Source organism: Physcomitrium patens, chromosome 7 (assembly GCF_059467195.1).
Source record: "Physcomitrium patens ecotype Gransden chromosome 7, ASM5946719v1, whole genome shotgun sequence".
Lineage (NCBI taxonomy): Eukaryota > Viridiplantae > Streptophyta > Bryopsida > Funariales > Funariaceae > Physcomitrium > Physcomitrium patens.
In genome coordinates, this window is record NC_143416.1 from 1,238,897 (window position 1) to 1,265,040 (window position 26,144).

The following is a 26,144-nucleotide window of genomic DNA, read 5'->3' on the forward strand; positions in this document are numbered from 1 at the left end:
CCAAGCGACCACGATCATCATTCTCCCCTTCCCACCCTCCCTCATATCTACTTTCATCCACAAACAACATTATATTCTCAATCCATATCTCCATCCCATTTTAAGTATATAGTTTCACATTGTTTTATTAATTATGTAAGATCCCAGGTTATGAGTTCAAAATTTTTGGAACCACCTCCATTCCAACAAATATTATCAAGTAAGCAAGAAATATTACTTGAGGGATATCAAATAACCAAATTATATTTGTATATGAATTGTTGCTCAATGTTATTAACCTTGAATATTCTTGTACTTTTCATCCACTTTATCCTCGGCACTTTAAATTCGCTTTCGATGTCCCCACACGATCAGCACAATGCTTAGTTGTTTAAAACCAAGAAGATTAGCTAGAAATTTGTTTTTGTTGATGATACTATATTTGAAAAGTAAACAAAGGTTTTATTGTCAAGAAGTATTTGGTAAAGTTTCTTGAATATTTTTAAAATATATACATTCTATTTCTTAAATATAAATTTCATCATTATTGTTCACGGTAGCAATGTTTTGTTTTTTCAGTATTACTTTTCTCCTTCGTATGTAGAGGGAGAAGGGAAAATGTTGAAAAAAGGTAACCAAATTCAGTTGACATAACTAAAATTGTATAAAATAATTTCTTTTGCAAAAGAAAAGTTGTTTTACCATGTCCATCATCAATGAGAATCTAATAGTAATTCAACAAAGAAGTGAAGAAAATGTTCAGAGAATTCGTATAATGATAGCTACAAATTGAAACATAACTCCCTTACTGATACTACATCTTCATCCAACCACCTCTTTATTTTTATTCAGATTTTGCTCCAGTTGCTTCATCCAAGCTGTTAAAAGATTAAAATAACAACTCCACCTAATTGCTTGCAAAATAAAAACACATTTTGAAATACATACATACATACATACATATATATATATGAGGTACAATTGGAAAGGTGGACTATAAGCATGACATTCAATTATACAATAAACAGCAATAAGATTGCTGGTAAATGATTCAAAAAAACATCATTAACACATTCCTCCAAATCTTTGTTGAAGTTGCAATAATCATTACTCAAACATCGGAATAGCCAAACTGTTGAAAGAGTCTTGCCTAGGAACTGCAGCACAGCTACCATCATCTCTCTAGCCTCGTATCATCTGCACAGCATCACAGACTATTGGTTTGTAATTACACACTTTTAGCATAAGTAAGCAATTGCTGAGCTTAAAATTGGCAGGCGTTTTCCCTCTGTGAATGACATGCAGTCACAGCTCATCACTAGAGGCAAAGTTGAAATAAGACCGATTCTACCTGCACCTAGCTACATTGGACGTCAGCAATGGAACGTGCTTGGTTTCCATGTTCAGCAGCAGCTTTGTCAAGTTGCTTTCCACCATCACCTGCTGCTAACCACATTGCAGAAACGGTATTCCACAGGCCGGAAATCAGTACAGTCAAGCAAAGCATGACAGAATACAATAAAGCGCATCAACCTTGTATTACAACGGCAACTAAATCATGAATCAAGTAAACCCAGCACAGCATTACCAACTTAACATATCCTGTGTGTTTGCTCCTGGAAGTAATTTGCTGCGAGATCATGATCTTGTTCATGTGAGGAAACATGAATAATGAAGCTGAAATTTGAAGTAACGATTAAGTCTGTGTGACCTGGAAGATTAGTATGAAGTGCAAACTTGTTGATGCAATGATTCTATCAAACCTTCACATAGTACCCACAAATAATATTTTTCAATTTCATAGAAAACCGAAGAAATTTTGCATATCTTGCCCTTGTGCAATTTGTCGATGCTTTCTGGGTGAGAATTGCAAACAGTATCTCCACGCAGTAGTGAACGCGGTTTGGCTCAGGAAGAAAGAATCCTCATCGGATCAGCCTAAAAATTTCATGCAAGAAAAGAATCTCATCTGGGGAGGTTGCGAGTCCTCGTATAGTTCTCCTGCTGTAATCCTATTCATCACTGGTTCTTCGATCCACCTGATAGGTGCTGAAACCACCCTGCTTCCGCCGTCGCCCATGGCCAATGTCCAGAACCCACACTCCTCTTCTTCGTTAGACTGATTCTCAGGGAACGACGAACCCACCTCTTCGCAAACACACGAAGCAAGAAATGAGCCACTTCCAGCCCACTACATCCTGCAAGTCCACGATTCCTTTCTCCTTCATTTGAGGAAGGTTTCGTAGAGCAATTTTTCAGAAGATTGAAAGCAGTATATTTATGCATGCATTGTATTTCATCACTCGAAGGACATTGGATGTCAAATAGCAACTGGTTAGATCGTAATTGAAAGAGGAAAAAAAGGGAAAGGCGAACAACGCATACCATAGGAGAGCAGGCGTCATCCGAACGATCGATCTTGAAACTCTCCACAGGAAGAGAACATAGAGCAACTGAGAAAAATGCTCATTCTTGAGTGTGTAGATGCAAGAGCTACTGACAAGTAGCAACTATAACTTAACATACAAGTACCGGCTACAAAGACAAGCTGGCATAAATTCTTTGTCAAGAACCCACACAATTATATCAGCGTCTCTAACACAAATGCCCACAACACTCTCTTCGAAATTACACATTCCTTTAGATAACCGTGTCCACACCGAACTACATGTATCCCTGATAATATTCAACACTTAAATGCGTGTCCGGGGTCCCAATTAGCCACATGGTTAGCACTAAATTGATTGAGCATGATGGATCTGTAGTTCTTGAAGTAGTCAGAATCTTCAAGAGGGCTGTTAAATGATAATTAAACTGCAACTAATCACAAACACCAGCCTTAATTGAATCAGGGCCAAGGAAAGGGCAACAACGCAGAAAATCTGGTGTTGAGTCAAACCAAAAATACAGCGGCGCTTGGGGTTCTAAAAAGTGGATGATGCAACACTCAAACCACTGCAGTACCCCACGAGGACAATGCCTTGATCCCTCCACCGATTCCAGCTATCGTTGCTAGTTCCATTTTTCAGTCACAGGTTGATACGCCACACACCCAATTGTAAGTGAAACCTGGAGCGCAGCAGCACTTGAGGTTATTTAGATGTAGATGATAAAATTGCAGCGCCGTTTACGTGGATGGTAACAGTGAAATACTCTACATGCACGCAGGCCTGGCTCCTATATGGGTTACGTAAAATCGAAACTTCCACTAGATGTTGTAAGCCTGCCGAGATCTTTGTCCCTAAGATCAAACTGTATACCGCAGTGGATGCGATTAGAAGGATGTACTCTACGGCACTCCTCATTGAAAAAAAACATCAGATCTGTGTTGGAACAGTGCTTACACACATGGACAAGCAGATGGGGTGACTGGAGGATGTGAGACATGCCGATGGTGACAAGATGTAAAACTTCACTGTGGTTGCTATTTAAACCTCCATTTATACCTATGTTTTTACATACAGCGGATTTTTTCGCTGTACCGAGAAACGAGTTTGCGTCAAATGAACGTCAAGTAACAGCGGATAGTGGAAATAAGACTATAGAATTACAGTAGCGGTCCTTTTTTGCGGAACCTACTACTGAATCCAAATTATATGCACTATGCCCATACATTGTCTGAATGCTAATGACACTAGCAATTTGTAAGTGGAACCAGACGTGTCTAAAAGAGTGAGCGTGAGGAATCAAAGACAAAATACACGTAAGAGAATTTATATTGGTTAATAAATTAGATCCACATCATCCCTCATGCAACCTCTCAAGCAACATCAAAAGCACTAGAAACCCTATCTAAAATTCAAGTCTGAAATAACTACGAATGATTGCGCACTTCTGCACTTTCACACATGATAATCCTGAAAAAGAAAATGATTCCACTCTGCTAACTGTAACGGCTGTTGCTCCGTATGGCTGACAGACACTGTTCATTTCAAGCAACTTACGAGAACCAGAGATAGAGCTAAATCACTACAATGATGGGAGCAGAAACAGTGCAAAGACAAATATCGAAACAAAATTGAGACTCTAAAACAGCCATATATTGAAAGCTGGGAATCCGACAAACATCCATTGTGGCATCAAATTTGACCCAACCCAAAAAAATCACCCCCAAAAAAGCCAAAAGATGAAGTGGAAACTAAGACTAAGAGGAACCTTGGTAGAGAGAAACTGTCTACTTCTTCTTGCCGACCTTGCCCTCCTTACGACGGATAACCTCGTCAGAGTATTTGATACCTTTGCCCTTGTAGGGTTCCGGGGGCCTCCACTTCCTGACCGCGGCAGAAAAGTCTCCCACAGCGCATTTGTCTTTGCCCGACACTATCACCCTCGTGTTCTCCTCCACCTTCACAGTGATAGCCTCAGGAATTTTCATGCGCACTTGGTGGGAGAATCCCAAATTCAGTGCTAGCTCGTCCTTCTCTACGGCTGCTCTGTATCCCACACCGATGAGCTGGAGTCTCTTCTCGAATCCCTTGCTCACTCCGATAACCATGTTATCCGTCAATGTCCTAAATCATTCCAAAACCACAACAACCTTAACCTCGGTTCCCAAATTCTTGGCATCCTTAGATCTAAGTTCTTTCAAATATAGTCACTACACTCCCTTCATTCAAGAATCGCCACAAACAGCAACAAAGTAAAGAAACAAAACCTATTCAAGTGAATTCCGCATACCTGAAGAGACCGTGCATTTGGCGAGCTCTCCTGGACTCCACAGCCCTCTCCACCAGCAGAACCTCGCCCGAGTTCGTGAGCTTCACCTCTCGGGGGTAAGTTCTCACGAGCTCTCCGAGGGCACCCTTGACGGACAAGTTCTGGCCATCGAGGTTGACAGTAACACCCTTCGGCACGGGAATCGGGGCTTTTCCAATCCTCGACTCCTTGGCCTCGATTACGAGCGCTCCCTTGCCTTGCAGCTGCACCTGGCACAACGAACCGGCATTGTCGACAATAAGAGACTCTCCTTGGAAGCTGCTTCGCAGGGATGAGCTGCAGGGGGCTGAGAGGGAGCACGCCAGCGACGCCATCACTGCATAATCCACACAAATCAATCGACAATTCTTCCGCCCGAGAGGCAACGAAGGGAAGACGCAACCGGCTCCCGCCGCTCTATCTCGTGGTGCTGGTAGATATGGCTGCTGAGCTTCATCCATCTTATCCACCAATATCATCCGTCTCGGTGCCCCTCTTTTGGATGTATATCCATCCATTCGAGTTCTGTATGGTCGACATCCTTGTCTGCGAATTTTCATTCTGAGCTGAGTGTGGTCAAAAGACAGACAATTTGGAAATTATCGAGCTTAACTTAAAACTGAAAATACAATCTCAAGTACAATCTTCAAACTGTCAAATTGTAATGAGAAAGAGACTCCAAAAGTTGTCGATTATAGATCAATTTCGTATGGAGAACATGGTCACGTTGTCAAAAAGGATTATAAGTGTTTCTCAAAGCTTGCAAGATGATTGTAATGATCGGTTTCTGTGAAATTTATCGTGGTAATCTAAGAGGTGTGGACAATATGTGAAAACAGCCATTGAAATCACTTGTGAACTCCTAAAATCGACTTGTGTTGTGAAGATTTGATTCATGGCACATAATTGCTGCAAAGAAGTTGAAAGAAGAATCCTCATAGCTTAGTCACTCATAATTAGGTATTACTGTAAAACAAAGCAGAAAAGATTCCATAGGAAAATATAATTCCTAGTCCTAAATCCTTCTCAATTATCTCATCTGGTTCGTGCCGTAAGATACTGCTGGGAGCTTCTTCCCCATTGATGCTGTTCAAGATCAACAGTCCTTCATGAGAACATTAAGACAATGTTCCGCACAGTTCCGGCCCTCAGTGCAATTGAATTCACTTCATACTTCTGACCACATTGACATCACCATAGATTGAGAAAATTCTGTTTTGTTGCAACAGGGCAGGTATAACCAATCCAACTTTGAACACGAATTTGAACTCTGCTGTGGACAACTCTTCTGTACGAGTTTACTGAAGTTGGGACAGATATCAATCAGATGAAGGTGGATCCATCAAATAGGTTTCAGTTACATTTCGCTAATTTAGTGACGTCGCATATGTGGCAGCACACACTAAATCTGCTTCAGAGCACCTCCCCGTTCATTCAGATGGAGAATTGGGAGCCCAAACTAATCAGAATCTAAGAAGAGCTAAAAATCAGTTTGAAAAAAATCCCTGACTCAGCCTGTACTTTTCCTTCATGCCGAAATTCCTTCGTAGCATCGACGCGTACAGTGTTTAAGATCTCATAATACAGTGGAGGCGAGTCTAAAGTATAGTCTGCATTGTAAGGCGGTTGTCTAGAGGATAATGAACAGACCAACTGTTCACAAATTCTCAACCTCATCTTACAAAGTTGACAAGAAGTGCACAGCAAATGAAAATAATGTAATGATGCAAGCCTAAGAGCTATCAGAGGAATTGCCTGACTGAGGGTTTTCCTCTGTTTCGAAAACCTCGAATTCATCAGGTGTCCAGCGACATCGCAGGTGCATCTTAAAAGCGGCCATTTGAACACCCAGCAGTCTCTGCATCCGAAAAGGGAGATGTTCGTGAATTCCAATAACCACAATATTCCATGGACTATGAAGCGACTACGTTCAAAAAGCTGTAAGATAGACGAAGACATAGTGTTACTTGATCCTAAGAGCTTATGTTGCAGGATCGTGTCTAATTAATAGAAGAAATAAAAATAAAGACAAAAATCACGCGAAGTCATGAGAAGAGAAAATACCAGTATTCTTGAGGCTTCAGGTGAAATGTTCTGACCCTCTGTACAGACATTGTAGTCTGCAACAAGCTCTATAACACCTGCATAACAAAAAAAGATTAATATTTTAAAAAATAAATAAAATGACAAGATAAGAACTACCGTCGAGAACGCAAGAGATTGCAAATGATCGTATTCAAAAGTGAAAAACGGGAGTAATGGCATGACAAAATCCCACTACACTATTTTTAACACACATCCATGGTGATCCACTTCAATTCCTTTCAATAATTCAAGTTGATATTCAAGTTTGCGACCCAGTTTCATCCTAGAGGACCGGTTTCCAGCATCAAGATACAGCAAGTATCCAGCTCTTTGAGGAAAATGATTACGGACAAGAACAGGAAGAAGAACATGCCTCTATTTAGCCGAACAGGCATGCCTTGCTTGCGAAGAAAAGGTTCCATGTCATGAGTGAATTGATCTAATGGTCCTTCTTTAAGGTCCACCTGTCATCAAACCCGATGTCATTTAGTACAGTACGAATTGTATTCATAGCATCAACCTAGCAAACAAGATGCGGTAATAAAAAAGAGGAGAAACAATAACTCCTCACTCCCACGTAGAACTAGACCCTTACCGTCTCAGTAGCAATGCTGCCAGTCCGTGCGAAATCCAACTCCTCAAACTCCCGGAATTCCCTAAGAACTTCAAACTTTGGAAGGTTGGTGAAGAACAGACCACAAAATCCATGTATTTGCTGCAAGAGAGAAAACAGGGTTTCATAATTATCCAACAACATCAGGAACAACGTTCAAGTCGCAACACAAAATTTTGGTGACGAAATAGAGGCGTAAGCTCCCCAACTTAATTTGTACGTTCCATACAGAAAATTACATGTAACTCAGGTTATGTTAATTCAGAACCACTTTAACAATACCTCGCTAGCTTGATGCAATCCTTCCTTATGCTCTTCAGCAGCTGTTTTCCCTAGAGCTATCTGAAGTACTTTGTTTCCTCCCAAAAAGAACCTGATCAGCCACGATGCCATGCTTAGAACAAGCACACACGCTCAAACCACCAGCATTGATCATTATTAATGGATTATGATTGAAGCAGACTGCAAAATGAACGCTTACAAGCCAAACTGAACGAGACACATTAGGGAGTCCAGATCCATCTTGTTTACATACTCTCATCAAAACTACAACGTGAAATTAATAGAAAAAAGTTCAAACCACTAAGACCACATTTCACTGATAGGACATGCGCGAGAAGCGCTACAAAAGATGGAGCAAGAGTACAACACCTGGAACTAGCCTTGAGCTTTTCCTTGAATTCTTTGAACTTAGTATTCCGCATGTTCACGAAAGAGAAAATGTAAAGCGAAGCATACTCATCGAGACAGTCGCGAACAGACTTCACGAGCGACTCCTTCTGCTCCTTGCCCTTCTTCTTCGTCTTCGACAGAGTCACTGCAACATAACCAAACAAAGTCGAGCTTAGAAACACCACAACCGCCTCATTCAATCCTGATACGACTGCGACAATAACACGCGCATTCGAATACCATTCGGTCGAACAGAAAACGACGTGCTGAGTTCCTTGTGAAACCAACACGAGAGCATCCGAGCTGCTTGTTCTCACCGAGCTTATTTCTCTTCGACTTCGGCATGATGCAAGGGGCGTTTGCGGCAGATGATCACGATGTCGCAAAATGAGCAGACGCCTGACGCCAGGAGTAACAATCGTTGAACAAGGGTCCTGAAGCTCGAAGGACATGGCTATGTCGTTAAACCCTAGCAGATTCTGCTTTAGGGGCTTAAACCCTAATCTGTCCAATTGTAGCTCTGTTCACACTGGGCAATGGAACCAAGGCCCAGGTGCCATCACTCGACGTGCCTTTTACCTCATCTTACCATATGCTTTTTCGGAAGCGTTACTTTATATCTTAATTCCTTTTGCTCTCCTTTTACTTTTTTCTGTTTCGTCGTAGCTGATTGTGAGATTTGTGTTTGTGGTGGTTGTAGAGTACAAGATTGTTAGTTAAAATTGAAGATTAGTAGTTCTGAATTTGCAGGAAAATTTTCTTTGCATTGGTCAAGAAATGAATATTAACAAGAAAAATAAATAGCATGATTGTTGAAAAATAAAAACATGGTTTGCAAGAAGAAACCAGTTAAAAATTATCATACATTTTTTATAAACCTTTACACTCATTTATATATGTGATGAAAAAAACTAATTAAATTTTATTTAAGTATCTAATGAGCTATTTAAATTAAAATAGTATAATGAATAGAAATAAGAATAATAGTAGAATGAAGATTAAATCTAGTGATTTTATAAACTATGTTACTCTATATTGGAAAATGTTATACATTGGAAATATATATATATATATATATATATATATGATGCCAATTTGTAGAACACTTCAATGGAAATGTGGTATTTAAAAAACATGATACATTACAATTTCATAAATATTATTTGTTTATTTATTTTGCAACAATATTCTAAAATAATTAAAATCATCTATTAAAATATTCATGGTTATATTGATATGTGAAAAGCAATGATCGTCATTTATATCCATATTTTATATGAACATATAGACAAGTATTAGTATAGTCTCAAGCTACAAGCACACCCCAAATTGCTATACAGACACCCATTATGTCTATATTGACATCCAAAGGCCTTCAATTGATTGATTAAGATCCCTTATTACTTGTCCGAATGCAAGTCTCAAACCTCTTCACTCTCTCCTTTATCTCCATGTGGGTCTCAATTCCCTCCTCCTCCTCTTCCTTACCTTGGTGTGGAACTCAATCCCAGTCTCCTCATCCTCTTCTTCCTTGTCATGACACCATGGCTAAGACCCATGCCAAGACAAGGAGGAAAGAATTTGGATCAGCCAATTAAAGGTCTTGAATGTATCTATAGACATAATGAGTGTATATATGGCAATTTGGGGTGTGCTTGTAGCTTGAGACTATATTAATACTTGTCTATATGATCATATAAAATATGGATATAAATGATGATCATTGCATTTCACATATCAATAGAATGAAGTTATAAACTCTTAGAATACTTTGCTTGATTTTTTTTATTATTTTATATAATATCATTTTTTTTCAAAATAGATTTGTATTCATTTTTTTAAATGTATAAATTATACAAGAATATATATATATATATATATATATATATATATGGAGAGAGAGAGAGAATTGTTAAATTGACTAAAATATTTACTAAAATTGACTGATTTTTTTTTAATTATTAATTATTGAAAGAACATTAAATATATAAATGTGGCTTTATAAAATGCAATGTAATTGATACATAGAAAAATAAAAGTATTGTACTATTCTTACTTCAAAAAATGTTAATATGTTAGAGATATCACAAACATAGTCTTTATTATATAATATAATTAAATTCACATATATATATATATATATATATATATAATAATTTTGTATAAATATACATGATTTAGTACAACAAACAATGAACAATTAATCTATAATTTGCACAAATTTATATCATTCAAACACATTTTAATATTTGATGTTTTTTTTTGTTAATAATTCTTCATTTAATATTAAACTTTTCAAACAAGTTATTATTCTTTTGGTTGTAATAAGATAAACAGTGAAAACATTTTAAAAAATTACAAAGTACAAGATATATTGATGACAACTAATATATTTCACCACAATCAAAAGTCTATTATGTTGTGTACTTCAGTCTTTGATAACAGAATACAAAATTACTTATACAAAAATATAAATATCCCACTCGGTCATCCACATATGTCATATGCAATCTATTTTGTTTTGGAATATTGGATATATGTTTCTATCACTAGATGCAAATATACTCGTCTAAATGGTCATTAACATTGTTGTTCATTAGCTTATCAAGTCGATTTCAACCCATGTAGTTATTGAGTGTAGTTCAATCGTTCATGTGAGTATCAAATGAAAATCATATATTTGCGACAAATATAATGTCAATAATATTAAGTCAAGTCACTTCAAAAATTCTACCTCTTAAATATGCATGACTCATAGTCATCTATAAATATTTTATATTTTTATATTTTAATGTGTGGTCGTTACTTATCACCAAGGCAGTAACCAATGTAAAAGTTGCAACAAACACATAAAATGTGCAATGCATTAAGATTGCGTAATCTACAAGCTAGCTTATAAAACCCACTCCAAAAAGCCGTAAAGGGACTTTCCAATGTACTGTGTCTTTCAGTTTCACTCTGTCTACGGTAAAGATGAAATTCTTCAATTAATTATAATCCCTAACATAGCCAGGTTCATTCAAATGCACTTTCGACACAAAATAGAGGATATCAAACAACCATGAAATATGAAAATACTAAGAAACAAACACTGTCGGAATTCCAACTCAATGCAAGCCTCCTACAAACCAAAGTAGATGCAAACATACAAAACCCACATCTTCCGGTCATATATATATAAATACATATTCCTCAAGGAGATAACTGGTACAGCCATTACTGAACAGTGAGCAATCTTGAAGTAATAGAACATGACTCTGCGTGAGAGCCAGATTCCAACTTTCACTGTCATAGAGGAATAAACAATGAGACTGCTGGTCACCCCAAGTATACACAACTGAGAAAGCGCTGCCATAAGGAGATGCTTCGATTGTAGTGTGCCAACCAGAGTAGAGACAACTTACAGGAAAGGGAGTTCCAAGAGCTTACAAAAAATGCCACATGGAGCTGGACTGCTGAGAAAGACTGTCCCTGTAATGAACTCAGCAAGGACGGCTAGATTGCACGTCTTGTATATGGGTGAAACAAATGACGTTGTGGTTCAGTGCACAACTTAGAAGAAAAGGACAGTGAATCCCATCAGGAAGCAGCAACCTCCAACCCACGGACTCAATCGCTCCCCTGCAGGAACAATGTTGACATCAGTGAAGCTGTACAAGAGACAAGGCAAGATGGGCATTCTCGATGCAATGTTTGTTCGATCTGATTACAATTAGATGCAGAAATATGTAATTTGAGCTTTTCTTTTAATCATCATTGAGGACAGGAAGCTATGAACGCACCTATGCGGGCTGCTTTCCAGAAGAAGCCTCGAAACCTGCAAATCACCGCATATGATTACGATAAGAAACTTGGAGATGAATCCAACCAACACCTCGCGGTCAAACCCTGATCTACTCTTCAAAGAGGGACAAGTTAGAGAAATAGTTGTTCTTGACAGTAAAACAAAAAATTAAAATAAAAAAGCTTAACTCGATCACTCACCCAGTTTTCTGATCCATAATCTTAGGAGCCTGAATCTTGACGTAAGTGCATGTGCAAATAACCAACAGCACCACAGTCAAGAATGACTGAAAATTGAAAAGCGCTGACTGCCCAACCCCACCACACATACACCAACACGCACTCAGTATGGTTCAAGCCCTAAGACAACAAAATTTACGCAAAACCACACGATACCAACTAACAAACCTCACATCTCCACACCAACACGTACACCAACAATCTCCATCAAATCTTAGAAAACCCTAATAAGCTACCAACTCAAAAAGAAAAAAAACAAATAAAAAAGAGATCAAACTCCCTCAACTCTCAACGGAACAAATCAAGATAAAATCTAGCAGAGAGAGGGAAACACCATCTTGGTAGAGCTTCTGTCTGTGCTCGATCACCAGTCGCACGATCGAAGGAAAACCCACTGATGGAAACAGTAATTAGGAGTGGGAGAGAGAGTTTAGAATCAGTAGTGCTTCCGGTGACTTCGTTTGAGGAACGACGACAGCAAGGCCCACGACTGTAGCGATTGACAGACGAAATGACACATTAGGACAAACGAAAAATGAACGTTAAGTAAAACCATTCCGTGGTAATGCCAACTGGGCAAAATTACATGAACCGAGCCCTAAGTCCCACCGCAATTTTCGTCGTTGGATCAGGCACCGCCCATCTGAGCCGTCCGAGGACACGATGAGCAACCGAGGCCTCCCATATATACAGCACAGTCGAACTCGTGTCTCTCTTTCACAACCAGAGGAGAGTAGCCTGCTCTCTCTCACCGTCACTTATCTGCTCCTCTCGCCTCAATCCTTTGCTGCCCAGTGGGCACGGACTCCTCAAGCGCGTCAAGATGGTACGTCGCCAACCCCTGCGCCGTTTGCGTGGTTTCTTGTCATGCGGAATTGCCATAGCAGTCGGATTCGCATGTCTTAGTGATTTCCTTCGCTGGACTTCTGTAAAATTTCCATCTTGTCGATTGTCCATATCTGGAATGGCGAGATAGCAATTCCGGGGGGTTTTGGAGTTACGGAGGACACTTAACTTCTCCTACTGGGGATTTGTGAAATGGATGCCTTTAGGGTTTGGCAATGTGGTTTATGTGCTAAGATTGTGGTATGGATGTATTCTTACAGGTGAAGTTTTCAGCTGAAGAGCTTCGTGCCATTATGGACAAGAAGCACAACATCAGGAACATGTCCGTTATCGCCCATGTGGATCATGGTAAGTGGATTCCACCTCCTTAGCTCAATGCCATCGAATTATTTCGTTCTAGGTCTTGCGCTCGTGAGGTATAATATATCTCTCCTATAAGGTGAATTGTACCAGTATGAGCTTCAATTGATGCAGTATGCAATTTTAATCGAGTTACTTAAATTAAATGAAATTCTGTGACATGTCTGAGGTATGATCACATTATCCGACAGCACTAATGCGCACCAAGTGTGGTCATAACAACTTGGGAACAGGTCTTTCTGCACATGATGTAACTCGATACTGAAAGCAGCTAATCACATAATGCATTGGGGAATAGAATTTGTGAAATGATAATCCATCTACAATTAGATTTATTTCATGTTCACGGTTGTGGAATTCAAGTTTTTATGAATTTTCATATCTTAGAAGCAGCGAATCCCAATTCATGCTGCATGGAAGTAGTCGGATTTTGTCAGTTCAAAGTCGAAAATGCCTTGCGCAATGTCGATTCCATGCTATGCTTACGTATTTCAAATTAACATTCTAGATACACGTCCGCAAGCATAAGACACGTGAGCGGGAAGACTTTATTTTATGACGACAACAAAATTCAAACAAACATATGACGCATGAGTTTAATGGGGGTGAGTGGTGGGAATGTGGCAGGGAAGTCGACACTGACGGATTCGCTGGTGGCTGCTGCGGGGATTATCGCGCAGGAGACGGCCGGAGATGTGCGTCTGACGGACACCCGGCAGGATGAGGCGGATCGTGGTATTACGATCAAGTCGACCGGTATCTCGTTGTACTACGAGATGACTTCGGAGTCGCTGAAGGACTACCACGGCGAGAAGGACGGATGCGACTACCTGATCAACCTGATCGATTCGCCTGGGCACGTGGATTTTTCGTCGGAGGTGACTGCGGCGCTGCGTATCACTGACGGAGCGCTGGTGGTGGTGGACTGCGTGGAGGGAGTGTGCGTGCAGACGGAGACGGTGCTGCGACAGGCTCTGGGAGAGAGGATCAGGCCGGTGTTGACGGTGAACAAGATGGACCGATGCTTTTTGGAGCTGCAGGTGGACGGCGAGGAGGCGTACCAGACGTTCCAGCGGGTGATCGAGAGCGCGAACGTGATCATGGCGACGTACGAGGATGCGCTGCTGGGAGACGTGCAGGTGTATCCGGAGAAGGGGACGGTGGCGTTTTCGGCGGGTCTGCACGGGTGGGCTTTCACGCTGACGAACTTCGCGAAGATGTACGCGGGGAAGTTCGGAGTGGACGAGAAGAAGATGATGGAGAGGCTGTGGGGCGAGAACTTTTTCGACCCGGCGACGAAGAAGTGGACGTCGAAGAACACGGGGTCGGCGACGTGCCAGCGTGGGTTCGTGCAGTTCGTGTACAACCCGATCAAGCAGGTGATCAACATCTGCATGAACGACCAGAAGGACAAGCTGTGGCCGATGTTGGCGAAGCTGAACTGCGGGCTGAAGTCGGAGGAGAAGGAGCTGGTGGGGAAGGCGCTGATGAAGAGGACGATGCAGGCGTGGCTGCCGGCGGCGAGCGCGCTGCTGGAGATGATGATCTTCCACCTGCCGTCCCCGGCGACGGCGCAGAAGTACAGGGTGGAGAACCTGTACGAGGGTCCGCTGGACGACCAGTACGCGAACGCGATCAGGAACTGCGACCCGAACGGGCCGCTGATGTTGTACGTGTCGAAGATGATTCCGGCGTCGGACAAGGGTCGGTTCTTCGCGTTCGGGCGTGTGTTCGCGGGGAAGGTGGCGACGGGAATGAAGGTTCGGATCATGGGGCCGAACTACGTGCCCGGCGGGAAGAAGGACCTGTACACGAAGTCGGTGCAGAGGACGGTTATCTGGATGGGAAGGAGGCAGGAGTCAGTGGAGGACGTGCCGTGCGGGAACACAGTGGCGATGGTTGGGCTGGACCAGTTCATCACGAAGAACGCAACGCTGACGGGCGAGAAGGAGACGGACGCGCACCCGATCCGGGCGATGAAGTTTTCGGTGTCGCCTGTGGTGCGTGTGGCGGTGCAGTGCAAGCACGCGTCGGACCTGCCGAAGCTGGTGGAGGGGCTGAAGCGGCTGGCGAAGTCGGACCCCATGGTGTTGTGTATGATCGAGGAGAGCGGGGAGCACATCATCGCGGGAGCGGGAGAGCTGCATTTGGAGATCTGTCTGAAGGATCTGCAGGAGGACTTCATGGGAGGCGCGGAGATCGTGGTGTCGGACCCGGTGGTGTCGTTCAGGGAGACGGTGCTGGACAAGTCGGTGCGGACGGTGATGAGCAAGTCGCCGAACAAGCACAACAGGCTGTACTTCGAGGCTCGGCCACTGGAGGAGGGGCTGCCGGAGGCGATCGACGACGGGCGGATCGGGCCGCGCGACGACCCGAAGGTGCGGTCGCAGATATTGGCGCAGGAGTTCGGGTGGGACAAGGACTTGGCGAAGAAGATCTGGTGTTTCGGACCGGAGACGACGGGACCGAACATGGTGGTGGACATGTGTAAGGGAGTGCAGTACCTGAACGAGATCAAGGACTCGGTGGTGGCGGCGTTCCAGTGGGCGACGAAGGAGGGTGCGTTGGCGGAGGAGAACATGCGCGGAATCGCGTTCGAGGTGTGCGACGTGGTGCTGCACACAGACGCGATCCATCGAGGAGGAGGGCAGGTGATCCCGACGGCGCGTCGTGTGATGTACGCGGCGCAGCTGACGGCGAAGCCGAGGCTGTTGGAGCCGGTGTACTTGGTGGAGATCCAGGCACCGGAGGGCGCTCTGGGAGGAATCTACGGAGTGCTGAACCAGAAGCGTGGTCACGTGTTCGAGGAGGTGCAGAGGCCGGGTACGCCGCTGTACAACATCAAGGCATACTTGCCGGTCATCGAGTCGTTCGGGTTTTCGGGGACGTTGAGGGCGGCGACGTCCGGGCAAGCGTTCCCGCAGTGCGTGTTCGACCACTGGGAGATGATGACGAGCGACCCGTTGGAAGCCGGGACGCAGTCGGCCCAGATCGTGGCGGACGTGAGGAAGCGGAAGGGATTGAAGGAGCAGATCACGCCGTTGTCGGAGTACGAGGACAAGTTGTAAGGAAGGAGGCGCAGGTGGAGCATTGTGTTTTGGGATATTATGCTGGCTGGCGTTCGTTTTGTTGGACAAGCGTTTAGATAGGTGTTGGGTTCCTATTCCAGGGGTCAATATTGAGAGGCAAGGACGCGAGGCCGTGGCAGGTGAATCTTCTTGGATAGTTTGTAAGTAGCCAATGTGCCTCGCAATTTATCCGGCATTCGATAGTTATGGTTGATTTACCGGTCCCATTCATTTGTTATTCTCGTGAATGGAATGGAAGCTGGATGTGTTCTTATCTCATTTATGGTGGATTTATATGCCTGAGCACTGCTAGCTATGTTTCTGATATGAGTGCTACTTCGCACAGTACAGCCTCATTAAATTCGAGGTTTTTGTCTGCAGTTTGTGCTTTTAGTTGTGCTCTTTGTTTGTGCTTTTAGTTTGTGCTTTTAGTTGTGCTCTTGCCTCATGTGTTTGGTTTCGTTCGATTCCCCTGTCGTTCCTGATCCATGGACTTCTTTTTTTGCGGAAATCGTGTAATTTTAATTGGTTAACGTTACAGGAATGGGGATGGTTGTACAGTTTAGCTACCTTTTCCATTGTGTTTTTTCTTGGTTTCTCTTTTTTATGATCAATCATTTTCTCGGGAATATCCCTTTCGGTTCGTTATTGCAAATTGGTGCAGTGAGCGCTGGAAGATTTTGATGGTCAGGTTAAGTGTGCAATGTCGAGTATTGATACCCTTCTCTTATAGATTCCTTTGGAGTTTTTTTCGCGACGTGGTGTGCATCTTATCTAGTTTTTACTGTTTGTGTACAAGTGAAATTGACTCAGATAATTGTGACAACATTTGACAATTACAGTTAATAATGAGTAGGCTTACTCTTAGTGTACTACATACTGTGGTTAATATGCAGGTTTGTGGCAATGCCTTGAATATGCTACAGTCCATTTTTTTTTTTATTACTTGCTTTATTAACTGCCACTATTTATCTGATTATGTTGGTGTGACAAGGAATTGGTCCTTAATACTTAATGGAATATTTATGTTTTAGTAATTTTTCAAACTCGGAACTTCCCCTTAGGATCTGAACTGCTTGCTTTTATGCGATGAACGAAGTTTTTGTCCTCTTTCAAGTATTGCCTGTGTGAAGACTTACAAGGTTGATGGCTGCAATTAACACCAGGTAAGCTGTTCATAAGCGTTACATCGCACTTAGCAAAGATGCGTGACCCTCACATTACGAGTGTGCGGCGGAAAGACGGGACACGCACTTCGCAGTCCTTTGGCACGACATTTCCAGGTGTGATCTATTTTCTAATCCTGTTCTTGTACATATTACGTGGCCGGGGGACTCCCTGACGATACTCGGCTTATTTTCCAGCTTGATCCTCATCAACAAACATTTAAACAGTTGGTTTTCATTTGCTCAGATATTACCTACATACTATCACTGGGTTCAATCATTGCTCAAATAACTTTCATATCAACTATATCAACGAGAGATCTCAGTGTGGGTTTCTAACAAAAGACGAGCAATCATTGTTCTATTAGCTGTCGGCACAACAATCGGGTTATGGGGAATGTAGACGATGCTATTTCATTGACTCGCAAACTCGTTTGAATTTGAAGAACATAATTTTTTGCAAAACTTAATTGTACACGCACAAAATTTGGTGAGAAAAGAACAGATTCCGATGTTCATCACTTCGATAATTGATGGAAGAAAATATATAACATCTAAACATCTAGGAAGTTCTGGTTGATGAACCACGAGTTCATGCGTAAAGTTAACAACGGATCTTCCTAGGCTCAGACCTAGATTTCACAAATGAAAACTTGAGCTCCGAGAAAATGAACTTTGGAATGGTGATACAGTCAACATTGACCAGCCTAAAATCTTCCCCACTGATCTTCCATGCACAAGACCTCTACTAGTTCTTTAACAGATTATTTCACAAAGTTGAGGTTAGTTTACAAACCGCATCTAGATTGCGAGCTGTAATCTTGCACTTTTCTCCCTCCGCTGCTGCAGCATCTCCCGGCCCTCGTGATCCCAGTAGATTGGATGAGCTCGAAGAGATTCGTAAAAGCTCATAGTTGATTTCGAAGAAGGTATTTGCTCTGAAAATCTAATATTTGGCTCTGTCGCATAATCGGACAGGTTGCGCCCAAGTGTTCCTCCCTCTGGCCAATAAACTAGCTAGAACGAACTGGCTCCACGTGTCTGGAACTCCCGGTAGGCAGAAGTGGCTGCAATCCTGCCGGTTTCTGGGCTTTAGCCCGAATTTTTTCGTGTCCCATGTGTACAATGCACCGTGCCCATCGGGCCTGTAGTTCGTCGCAGTCGTAATGTCCAAATAAGTGACCGCATCCAGCTTCTTCTTTATGTTGGCCATGAAGGATTCCTTCACAATCTCGTTCATCCACGGGGTTTGCCACTCGTTGCGAGCTTCCTCCTCAGTGAGAGGGCGCTTCTCCTGGTGACAATGCCCTCCTCGGTTCCATGTTCCACCCCTGCAAAGTTCTCATGAAAACCTTCTTTATAACAAACTCAAAGATTCGATCGCATCAATTCGAGCAGAAACGGCGAATGACGACGGTGAGCATGACGTAGGGTAGAATTCTCAATCACCTGAAATGGACGGTCGGGTAGCTCAGCCAAAAGACTTGGCTCTTCTTGGTGTCCAGGTTCTCCTCCAGCCAAGCCGCCCATGTGTGCAATGCTTTCTTCAATCCGGTTCTCAAGTCGTAATCCATCAGCTTGTCGCCTACCTGAAATTTACAACCTCTGTGGGCCACAGATGCAACGGGTTTCATTCAGAATCTCTGCATTGTAATACGCAGCCCTTGTCATTCGAAGAGCGTGTTTTTCAAGAATCATGACTTACTGGTGAAATATTTTGTGTTCGCTCCACCAATGGCCCGCGTTAAAGATAATGATCTCTGCATGTCTCCACTGCTCCGTGCTGTAACTCACGCGGTCCACTTTCAGTGAGCACGACACGTTTGCTGGTGAGTTACGCGGGGGACGACCTTGGGGGACTAGGAACGGATCCCGGTAGTATTCAACGGTACAGTTGTAATCCTCGAACTTGTACACCAACTTACCGGAATGCTTCGTGATCGGCTCCCCGTTCACTTCATAAATACGGCTCTTGTTGGTTACCCCCTCTGCGAGCATGCACAACATCGATTCCCAGTTATTTCGTCCCAAGGAATCTCCAACGAAGACCATCCGTTGGCCTCGAAGCCGCTCTAAGATATCCGTCGCGCAGAACCTATCACCAAGTCTCAAGATTCTCAAAGTCTGTCATTAAAAAGTCCTGCACTTCTAAGATAACTGCACAAATACGAGATCAAAGTCATGCCTACCTGGGAAGATCACAGTCATTCGGGTGCCAGCGGTAAGACATGAACTCCTTGTCAGGTCTCCCATTCTCCTCGCATCGAAAACCCGGATCCGCGAAAGGGCAATTTTTAGTGCGGTACAAGGGGTGCGTGACGTTGTCGAAAACCCAGCGACCTTGTGTGATATCGCATCCTGCCAACGACCGTGCTTCTTGCGGTCTTTCCCTCACATTGAGCTTGGACTTTATGATTGGGTCCTCATCATCTTTAGACGTGGAGGTGTCCTGGGTGGTGGAGATAGTGAAATTGTCCCCTCCGATCTCATCTCCATCGACCTCCGGAACGGCAATAAACGCTTGTTCTGTAGCTTCTACCTCCACATGGTTGGGTCCACCGTCTTCTGAGTCTGAGGATGGTTCAATTGTTATTCCAGACGCTTCTGTTTTGATAGAGGACATATCGTTGTGCGCGATTGGCTGCTTGAAGGCCGTGACATGGACAAACGGCGTTGATACCTGAGCAGCAGAGTCGTCTGAAGATTCTTGAGTCGCGGATGAGGCCATATTAAAGTCCTGTTGAAGGAGGACAGGTTTCGCGGCTGATGTCATGCCAGCTTTACGGTACACTAACTCCATGTCTAAGAAGAAGAAACAAACAACGAACATGAACGCGAAGGTGACCATGAAGACTGTCGAGGCTCCAATTGAGAAACAGCATGCCTTCCGTCCTCGAGAGACCCCTGCTTCGCTGAGTCTGCGCGTTTGAGGCCTTGCAGCCATCTCGAACGGATTAGAGAAGCTGATCCGTTCCAATCAATCGCAAGCTTCCCCAGGTAAACTGTTTGCACACCTCAATCTAGGAAGCCCGTGCAGCATCGAGTTTGCAGAGCAACGGGAACCATGCTCATGACATACTGTGATAGAAAAAAGCGTCCTCTGTCAAAAAAACAAATATGGTATACTTACATAACCTGCCCCTCTTTCTCGTGAAAAATGACTCCCAGGGATATATCATGAATTTTAACACTGCACTCATTCAAGATCTCAACAATATGCGGTCATTTGATAAGAACTTGGGTGCTAAAATGCCCAGGCAATTCTATCCCAAGGCGGTCATGCAAGTACCGAGGGTCCAAAATGTCCCCTACAAAGACGTTCGAAGATCTTGATACAACCAGCTGGAGCTTGGCCTGAGAGGTAGGCGGCTCAGGTACTGTGCGGATGAAGAGGTGGATGTGGGTTATATTCGTCAATGAACTGGAGCACCGAGCGATTTGCAGTTTCCTACTTTAAAGTTCAGTCTCTGTTTGAAGGAGCTTGGTATTCAGAGCCCGCCGCTGGTAGTCCTAAGATAATGTGCAGGCAAGGAACGATACTCTTGAAATGACCGTAAACCCTTCTCTAGCATACTGACCACATACACGTGGTGTAGCAGGGTGGCAGACAAACAGTCCTTTTCCCACCAAGCAACCCCTTCTCTACCTCCAAGAGCAACATGAAAGTTTTACTCGTTAATGCGAAAGTTCGCATAAAATAACATGGAATACTATAACTGTCATTCCGGAGCACGGATTTAGGAGCGTCCTAGCCTTGAGGAACAGTCCCACATGACACGCTTTGTATTGGATTCCGCACGAGAAACCCAACGATGCTACCATCTACCAGAACCCGCCAAGGCCACGCAGGAGAAAAAGCTGCTGAGGATCTCTAGTACCATAACAAACCGGAAAGTCGCAAATGCCCACGAATGCTGTGGTGATCAGCGCCACATATATGATCACCACAGCAACAGCAAGGAAAATCTCACGGAAACTCCCCAAGGAGTTGGTGAAGAAGAAACTGGGAGCGCTTTAAGGACCGTATTGCTCAGCGGCCGACACGCGAATATCCCTTCCCTGTTTTTCCTTTTGAACGACTTTCCAGATTTGCAATATCTCCATCATTCAAACCGTACTTCGCTTCGATCACATCTCCCTCGCTGTGAGCAATTCCAGCCTGTTTTTAGCCACGTTTGTGGAGCACGTTCCCTCCATAGTTATTCCTCCATGTCAGCCAATGCTTCAGCGACACTGTTCGGTATACGGATCGCACTAGCATACTAGTCTCCACCGCAAGGGAGCAAGCATAATCGGTACGGTCCTGATGTTGAACTCATCTAGGCACACTAGCAATCGACCGCGACTAAAATTAACTCTGATTGCCCAATCAGTTGACTCCAATAGCAACTGTAAATACAAACATGAATCTAAATAAATAGACAGTTATGGAATCTTCTCTAGAAACCACTCCCGGGGATCCACTACCGGTGCTCTGGAAACTGGCCTACCGCACGAAATTCAGGTTTCAGGATCGAACAAGAGCGCATCAGTGATCGAACAAGAGCGTAGTTGTTGCCCTCGGAGCTTTGCTGGCAACAGTGTGTCTCGCTACGCCGCTCCCACTCTCCATCGCGATGTTACGTCGGTGAAGGATGCTTCAACGAATGAAGCTGCAACCATCGGTCTGATTTCGTCCATTTCGCTCACGACATTCGTCGCTTTGGTCAACTTGGAGGGTCATGAGCTGCTCCGAAATAACCCCAAGGCACCCCAAAAGTACCATAGAAAAAAGAAAAGAAAATTTAAAGGTGTACCATGTAATAAACTTCCATTCTTTTTCCTACTTCCTGAGTACAGTGGATTGTGTGGCCTGTTGTTGGATTGACCTCTTGATGGGCACAAAGAGTGGAAGACTTTGGCAAGCAACCTTGAAGACCATCCATAAGGACATCTAGAACAAAGTGGGATGAAGCCAATTACATGCATGTTTTGGCGACACACACCACCAAGCTGTGACACGTCAAGTTTCCATTTGTGACCCACCATTTGGCTAATTGGTGAGGTGACAATTCTTGTGCTGTGGAGCAGCTGCCATGTGTACTCCACACATTGATGGGGTAGTGGAACAAACCAGGTATTGGTTTGAGGGATTCTTCCTGAAGTTCTGGATGGTTCTCCCACGGAAGTGAATTCTTTTTTCCATAAATAATAACAATATTATTATTATTGTTAATATTCTTTTCTCTTTCATGTTTTGTTTTGGAAATCAGCAAACCTGGCAAGCTCTGGAAGTGCCAGGTGTGAGGGCAATGCTAGGTGGCATGTCAAGCATCTGTCAACAAGGAGACAGCCCTTTGACTATTCTAAATCACGCACACACACAAGTATACATATATGTACACACAACATGTGTATAATTATGTTTCTGTTGTTTGTATATGTGAAGTTTGGATGAACTTTTTGCAATATTTATGCAAGACTTATAACAAACTTTTGAATAGTATGACATTCTTAAATGCTCTATATCTATATATGTATATGTGAGTTGACTGTGCTGACTATGACAAGATTTGAATCTGTCAAATGAATTGGTTGCTAACTTTAATAACATCTTTGTGCAAAAACTACTTGAACTTTTATAATCCATGTAATCAATTTTAGATGTTCAAGTATTTGTAGAAATATTCTTGAGCATTTAACAACAAAAAGAATTTGGCAAAAATCTCCACCAAAGATTATAGTAATTCTTCTAAATAACTTCTTAGTATCATCTATGTCTTGGAGAGTTCTATTGATTGCCTCAGCATAGTGGTGATGTTGCATTGGTATCTCATCTCAAATAATAAGAACTATCTTTCTTAGCACATTTGCATATGTTGCATTCTTTATAATATTGCAAAACAAAACTTCATCAAAATCGAGATTTTTTTAAAATATAGAGTGTACAATCTGTCAACCACATAAAAGTTTTTTTTTGCCGCTCTCCACAGGCTAAGACTTCTTCTACATCATCATTTGGATCAAAAATTACTTGATGCATTTTAAAAATATGCCATGCCAATCAAACCACATTTGGAACTTCTTCACGCATTTTCATTCCAAACAAACAGCATATTGTCTCTGGAGCTCTAATATATTGTGGATCAATATATTTCTTGACTTCATCTTCTTTATTTCCAATTTGCATTGTTGTACAATCATGTCCCTTATAGATATATTTCAAAATATATTTCACAATACAAACTAAAGCATAAACTTCAATGTTAATATGGCAATTATACTTTTTTGCTAAGAGTAGGATTGTATGTAACATCTCTATTATCTACAATATCATTGCTAATGTTGAAAGTTCTTATATTATTTTTTCTATGATATTGGAGATAGCCATTAATATCCATTGATGTTACTTCTTGATATTCTTTTGGATATTTCTTTTGACATATTCCATCCTTCATGCATGGAATTTGCATATATTAAGGTCCACACAGACTATGAACCATGCAAGTGTTAATTGTTTCAAATAACAATGGATCTTCTTTTTTAATAGGAAACTTTGTACAAATAATTCTACCAACATCAACTGATTTCTTACTTTGTAGTTTTGTTCAAAAAATAATAAAAAATATATTTTGTAGAAGACATTGCTTCTAAAACTCAATAGTATGCACTTTTGGAAGTGCATGTTTTAAAATGTAATGTTTACAAATATCTTTAATTAATACATGATATTTGAATTTAAATATTTTTGCTATCAAGTCAAGACAATCTTTCGATCTTTGTCCTAAAAGAAGTACAGTTGAGATCTTTGGCGATTGCAAATTTGCAATCATTGTACCAAACATGTGTGGATGTTAAAAGTATCAAGTAATAGCCATAGAAAGAACAAAAGAATTATCCTTTGCCTTAAATTTTGCATATCAACTTCTTGGTTTTGCACATCTCCAAAAATATTTGTCATTTCTTGATATACATTTGTACGTAATTTGTTTTGATTCATTCTAATATATTTCAATTGATTATACTTTGTTGTTATTCAAGTATCCATAATAAATTCTTCTAGCAACTTTCCACCTTGTAAGATAGTTGAATACTAATTATATTGAGGAAATAATTGATATGAATGAAATTCCATTTGAGTAATACGTGCATTGTTTAAATTTTTATCTCCATCTTTATTGGCATTTATATCTCTATGTTTCATTTGATCATACCATCTAAGTTCTTTACATAGAAAAAAAAAGAAACATAGTAGAGTGGTAAGTATGCAAGATGTTCTTTATAAATTCATTGCAATACACCTCTTCTCTATTGAACAACTATATTTCTCATTCTTTTTGCCTTTGTTCCATTGCGCAATATAACAATTGCAACTTCATTAGAAGTCGGAAGATTATAACCTCTTCTGTTAGTATTATTACTAAAATGAAGATGTATGCATATATTATCATTGCTCTCTCTTCTTTCTGGTGCTTTAGACAATATTTCATAAGCTTGTGAACAAAGTGGAAAAAATACGTGATGTTCTTTCAAATATTCTTGAAGCTCCGGTATTGTTTAAATTAACAAATTACCATTACGTGCCATCCTTGCTTCATATGTAATATTAAGGCCATAAATATAAAGTTGCATATAACTTACATCTATATCTTCTTGTCCTAAAAGAGTACCTATTTGATATCAAAGCTTTTCATGTATGCAAAAGCTATACAGAGTAGATCCTTGTAAGATAATATTATCAACTTTTGCACTAAGACATAAAAATATATGTGTAGTATTGTATTATTAAATAGTCTTTCAAAAAATCTAACTTGTTCATCTTGTCCATCAAGTTGTTATTTAATTAACAATATAAGATTTTAAAGAAAGAAAAGTTGAATCTTTCCATATAGATAATATATACTAAATTGTAGATTTAATGTTGTTGATAGAATAGTTTAGTCATCCATCTAATGAAGTGCCTTGCATTATAGGCATTGAATGTCCATATTTCAAATATCATGACGACCTTCCAATCTTTTTCTTTCATTATGATGTTCATAAAAAAATTGATCTACTTATTCAATAATTTCTTTTGTTCTATTATATTTTCTTACTTCTTCTTTTTGTTGTGCACATGAGATTTCTTCCTGCCATGTCCTTTGCTTAGTTTGTATCCTATAGCAATTTTGATGATTAATATCATTTCTCTCTTCTTCATTTCTTTTAAGTTTTCTTTTATGTTGTTGATTAATTTCTCTTCAATTATGATTAATATTATCATCTATAATGCTTATACCTTCTCTCTGATCTCTTTCTTAATTTCTTTGACATTTTTAAAAAACTACTCTTAGATAAACTATTTTAATTTTTCTTTGTCTTCTTTCATATTCTCTATGCTATTTTTGAGCATTTTCTTTCCAATTACTTTCTTTTATTATCAAAGCTAGCTCACTAATAACATTATGGATTCAACTAAATAATCAAATTGAGCTTGTTCTAAAAATTATAAAAACAAACTTACATACTTCAAAATTATATGCTGATAAAATTTCAATAAAGCCATGTTGTTTAAGTACTTGAGCAAGATTTCATAGTAGATATAAAATAAAAATTAAAGCATATAACTTAATCAATCAAATAATAATGCCACAAATCTTTGATAATATGTTATAATAA

The 26,144-nt window shown here is 41.3% G+C and overlaps 5 protein-coding genes and 1 long non-coding RNA gene across 18 annotated transcripts; 2 read left to right on the plus strand and 4 right to left on the minus strand.

Annotated features, from left to right (window-relative positions):
* Positions 1-971: 971 nt before the first annotated feature.
* LOC112278583 (50S ribosomal protein L6, chloroplastic-like) lies at positions 972-5,075 on the minus strand. 13 transcript variants are annotated; one of them, XM_090251591.1, is made up of 7 exons: positions 4,657-5,075; positions 4,216-4,490; positions 3,324-3,455; positions 2,365-3,048; positions 1,568-2,127; positions 1,331-1,422; positions 972-1,176 (listed from the first exon to the last, which is right to left on the minus strand). In XM_090251591.1, exons 1-4 carry the CDS (start codon positions 5,007-5,009, stop codon positions 3,005-3,007), a joined length of 804 nt encoding a protein of 267 aa, XP_090107717.1. In that variant the 5' UTR covers positions 5,010-5,075; the 3' UTR covers positions 972-1,176; positions 1,331-1,422; positions 1,568-2,127; positions 2,365-3,004. The 13 variants fall into 13 exon arrangements, with proteins under 13 accessions (XP_090107717.1, XP_090107718.1, XP_090107724.1 ...); XM_090251592.1 differs by having other exon boundaries at positions 1,568-2,177; XM_090251598.1 differs by lacking the exon at positions 3,324-3,455.
* An 873-nt stretch (positions 5,076-5,948) lies between these two features.
* LOC112278584 (uncharacterized) lies at positions 5,949-8,462 on the minus strand. Its single transcript, XM_024512190.3, has 7 exons — positions 8,362-8,462; positions 8,024-8,189; positions 7,655-7,745; positions 7,355-7,474; positions 7,133-7,223; positions 6,739-6,815; positions 5,949-6,532 (listed from the first exon to the last, which is right to left on the minus strand). The coding sequence occupies exons 1-7, from the start codon at positions 8,387-8,389 to the stop codon at positions 6,407-6,409; spliced, it is 699 nt and encodes a 232-aa protein (XP_024367958.1). The 5' UTR covers positions 8,390-8,462; the 3' UTR covers positions 5,949-6,406.
* Positions 8,463-11,205: 2,743 nt separating this feature from the next.
* LOC112278587 (uncharacterized) lies at positions 11,206-12,488 on the minus strand. Its single transcript, XM_024512195.3, has 4 exons — positions 12,402-12,488; positions 12,029-12,135; positions 11,827-11,861; positions 11,206-11,665 (listed from the first exon to the last, which is right to left on the minus strand). Exons 1-4 carry the CDS (start codon positions 12,402-12,404, stop codon positions 11,598-11,600), a joined length of 213 nt encoding a protein of 70 aa, XP_024367963.1. The 5' UTR covers positions 12,405-12,488; the 3' UTR covers positions 11,206-11,597.
* Positions 12,489-12,791: 303 nt separating this feature from the next.
* LOC112278585 (elongation factor 2) lies at positions 12,792-16,620 on the plus strand. Its single transcript, XM_090251640.1, has 3 exons — positions 12,792-12,893; positions 13,174-13,261; positions 13,901-16,620. The coding sequence occupies exons 1-3, from the start codon at positions 12,891-12,893 to the stop codon at positions 16,339-16,341; spliced, it is 2,532 nt and encodes an 843-aa protein (XP_090107766.1). The 5' UTR covers positions 12,792-12,890; the 3' UTR covers positions 16,342-16,620.
* Positions 16,621-17,507: 887 nt separating this feature from the next.
* Positions 17,508-17,924, plus strand: LOC149988512 (uncharacterized). Its single transcript, XR_016504043.1, has 2 exons — positions 17,508-17,624; positions 17,755-17,924. It is a non-coding gene; the product is annotated as an uncharacterized LOC149988512 (long non-coding RNA).
* A 69-nt stretch (positions 17,925-17,993) lies between these two features.
* On the minus strand, positions 17,994-21,215 carry LOC112284809 (protein trichome birefringence-like 8). Its single transcript, XM_024525065.3, has 4 exons — positions 19,697-21,215; positions 19,213-19,602; positions 18,957-19,112; positions 17,994-18,838 (listed from the first exon to the last, which is right to left on the minus strand). Exons 1-4 carry the CDS (start codon positions 20,449-20,451, stop codon positions 18,454-18,456), a joined length of 1,686 nt encoding a protein of 561 aa, XP_024380833.1. The 5' UTR covers positions 20,452-21,215; the 3' UTR covers positions 17,994-18,453.
* Positions 21,216-26,144: the final 4,929 nt, after the last annotated feature.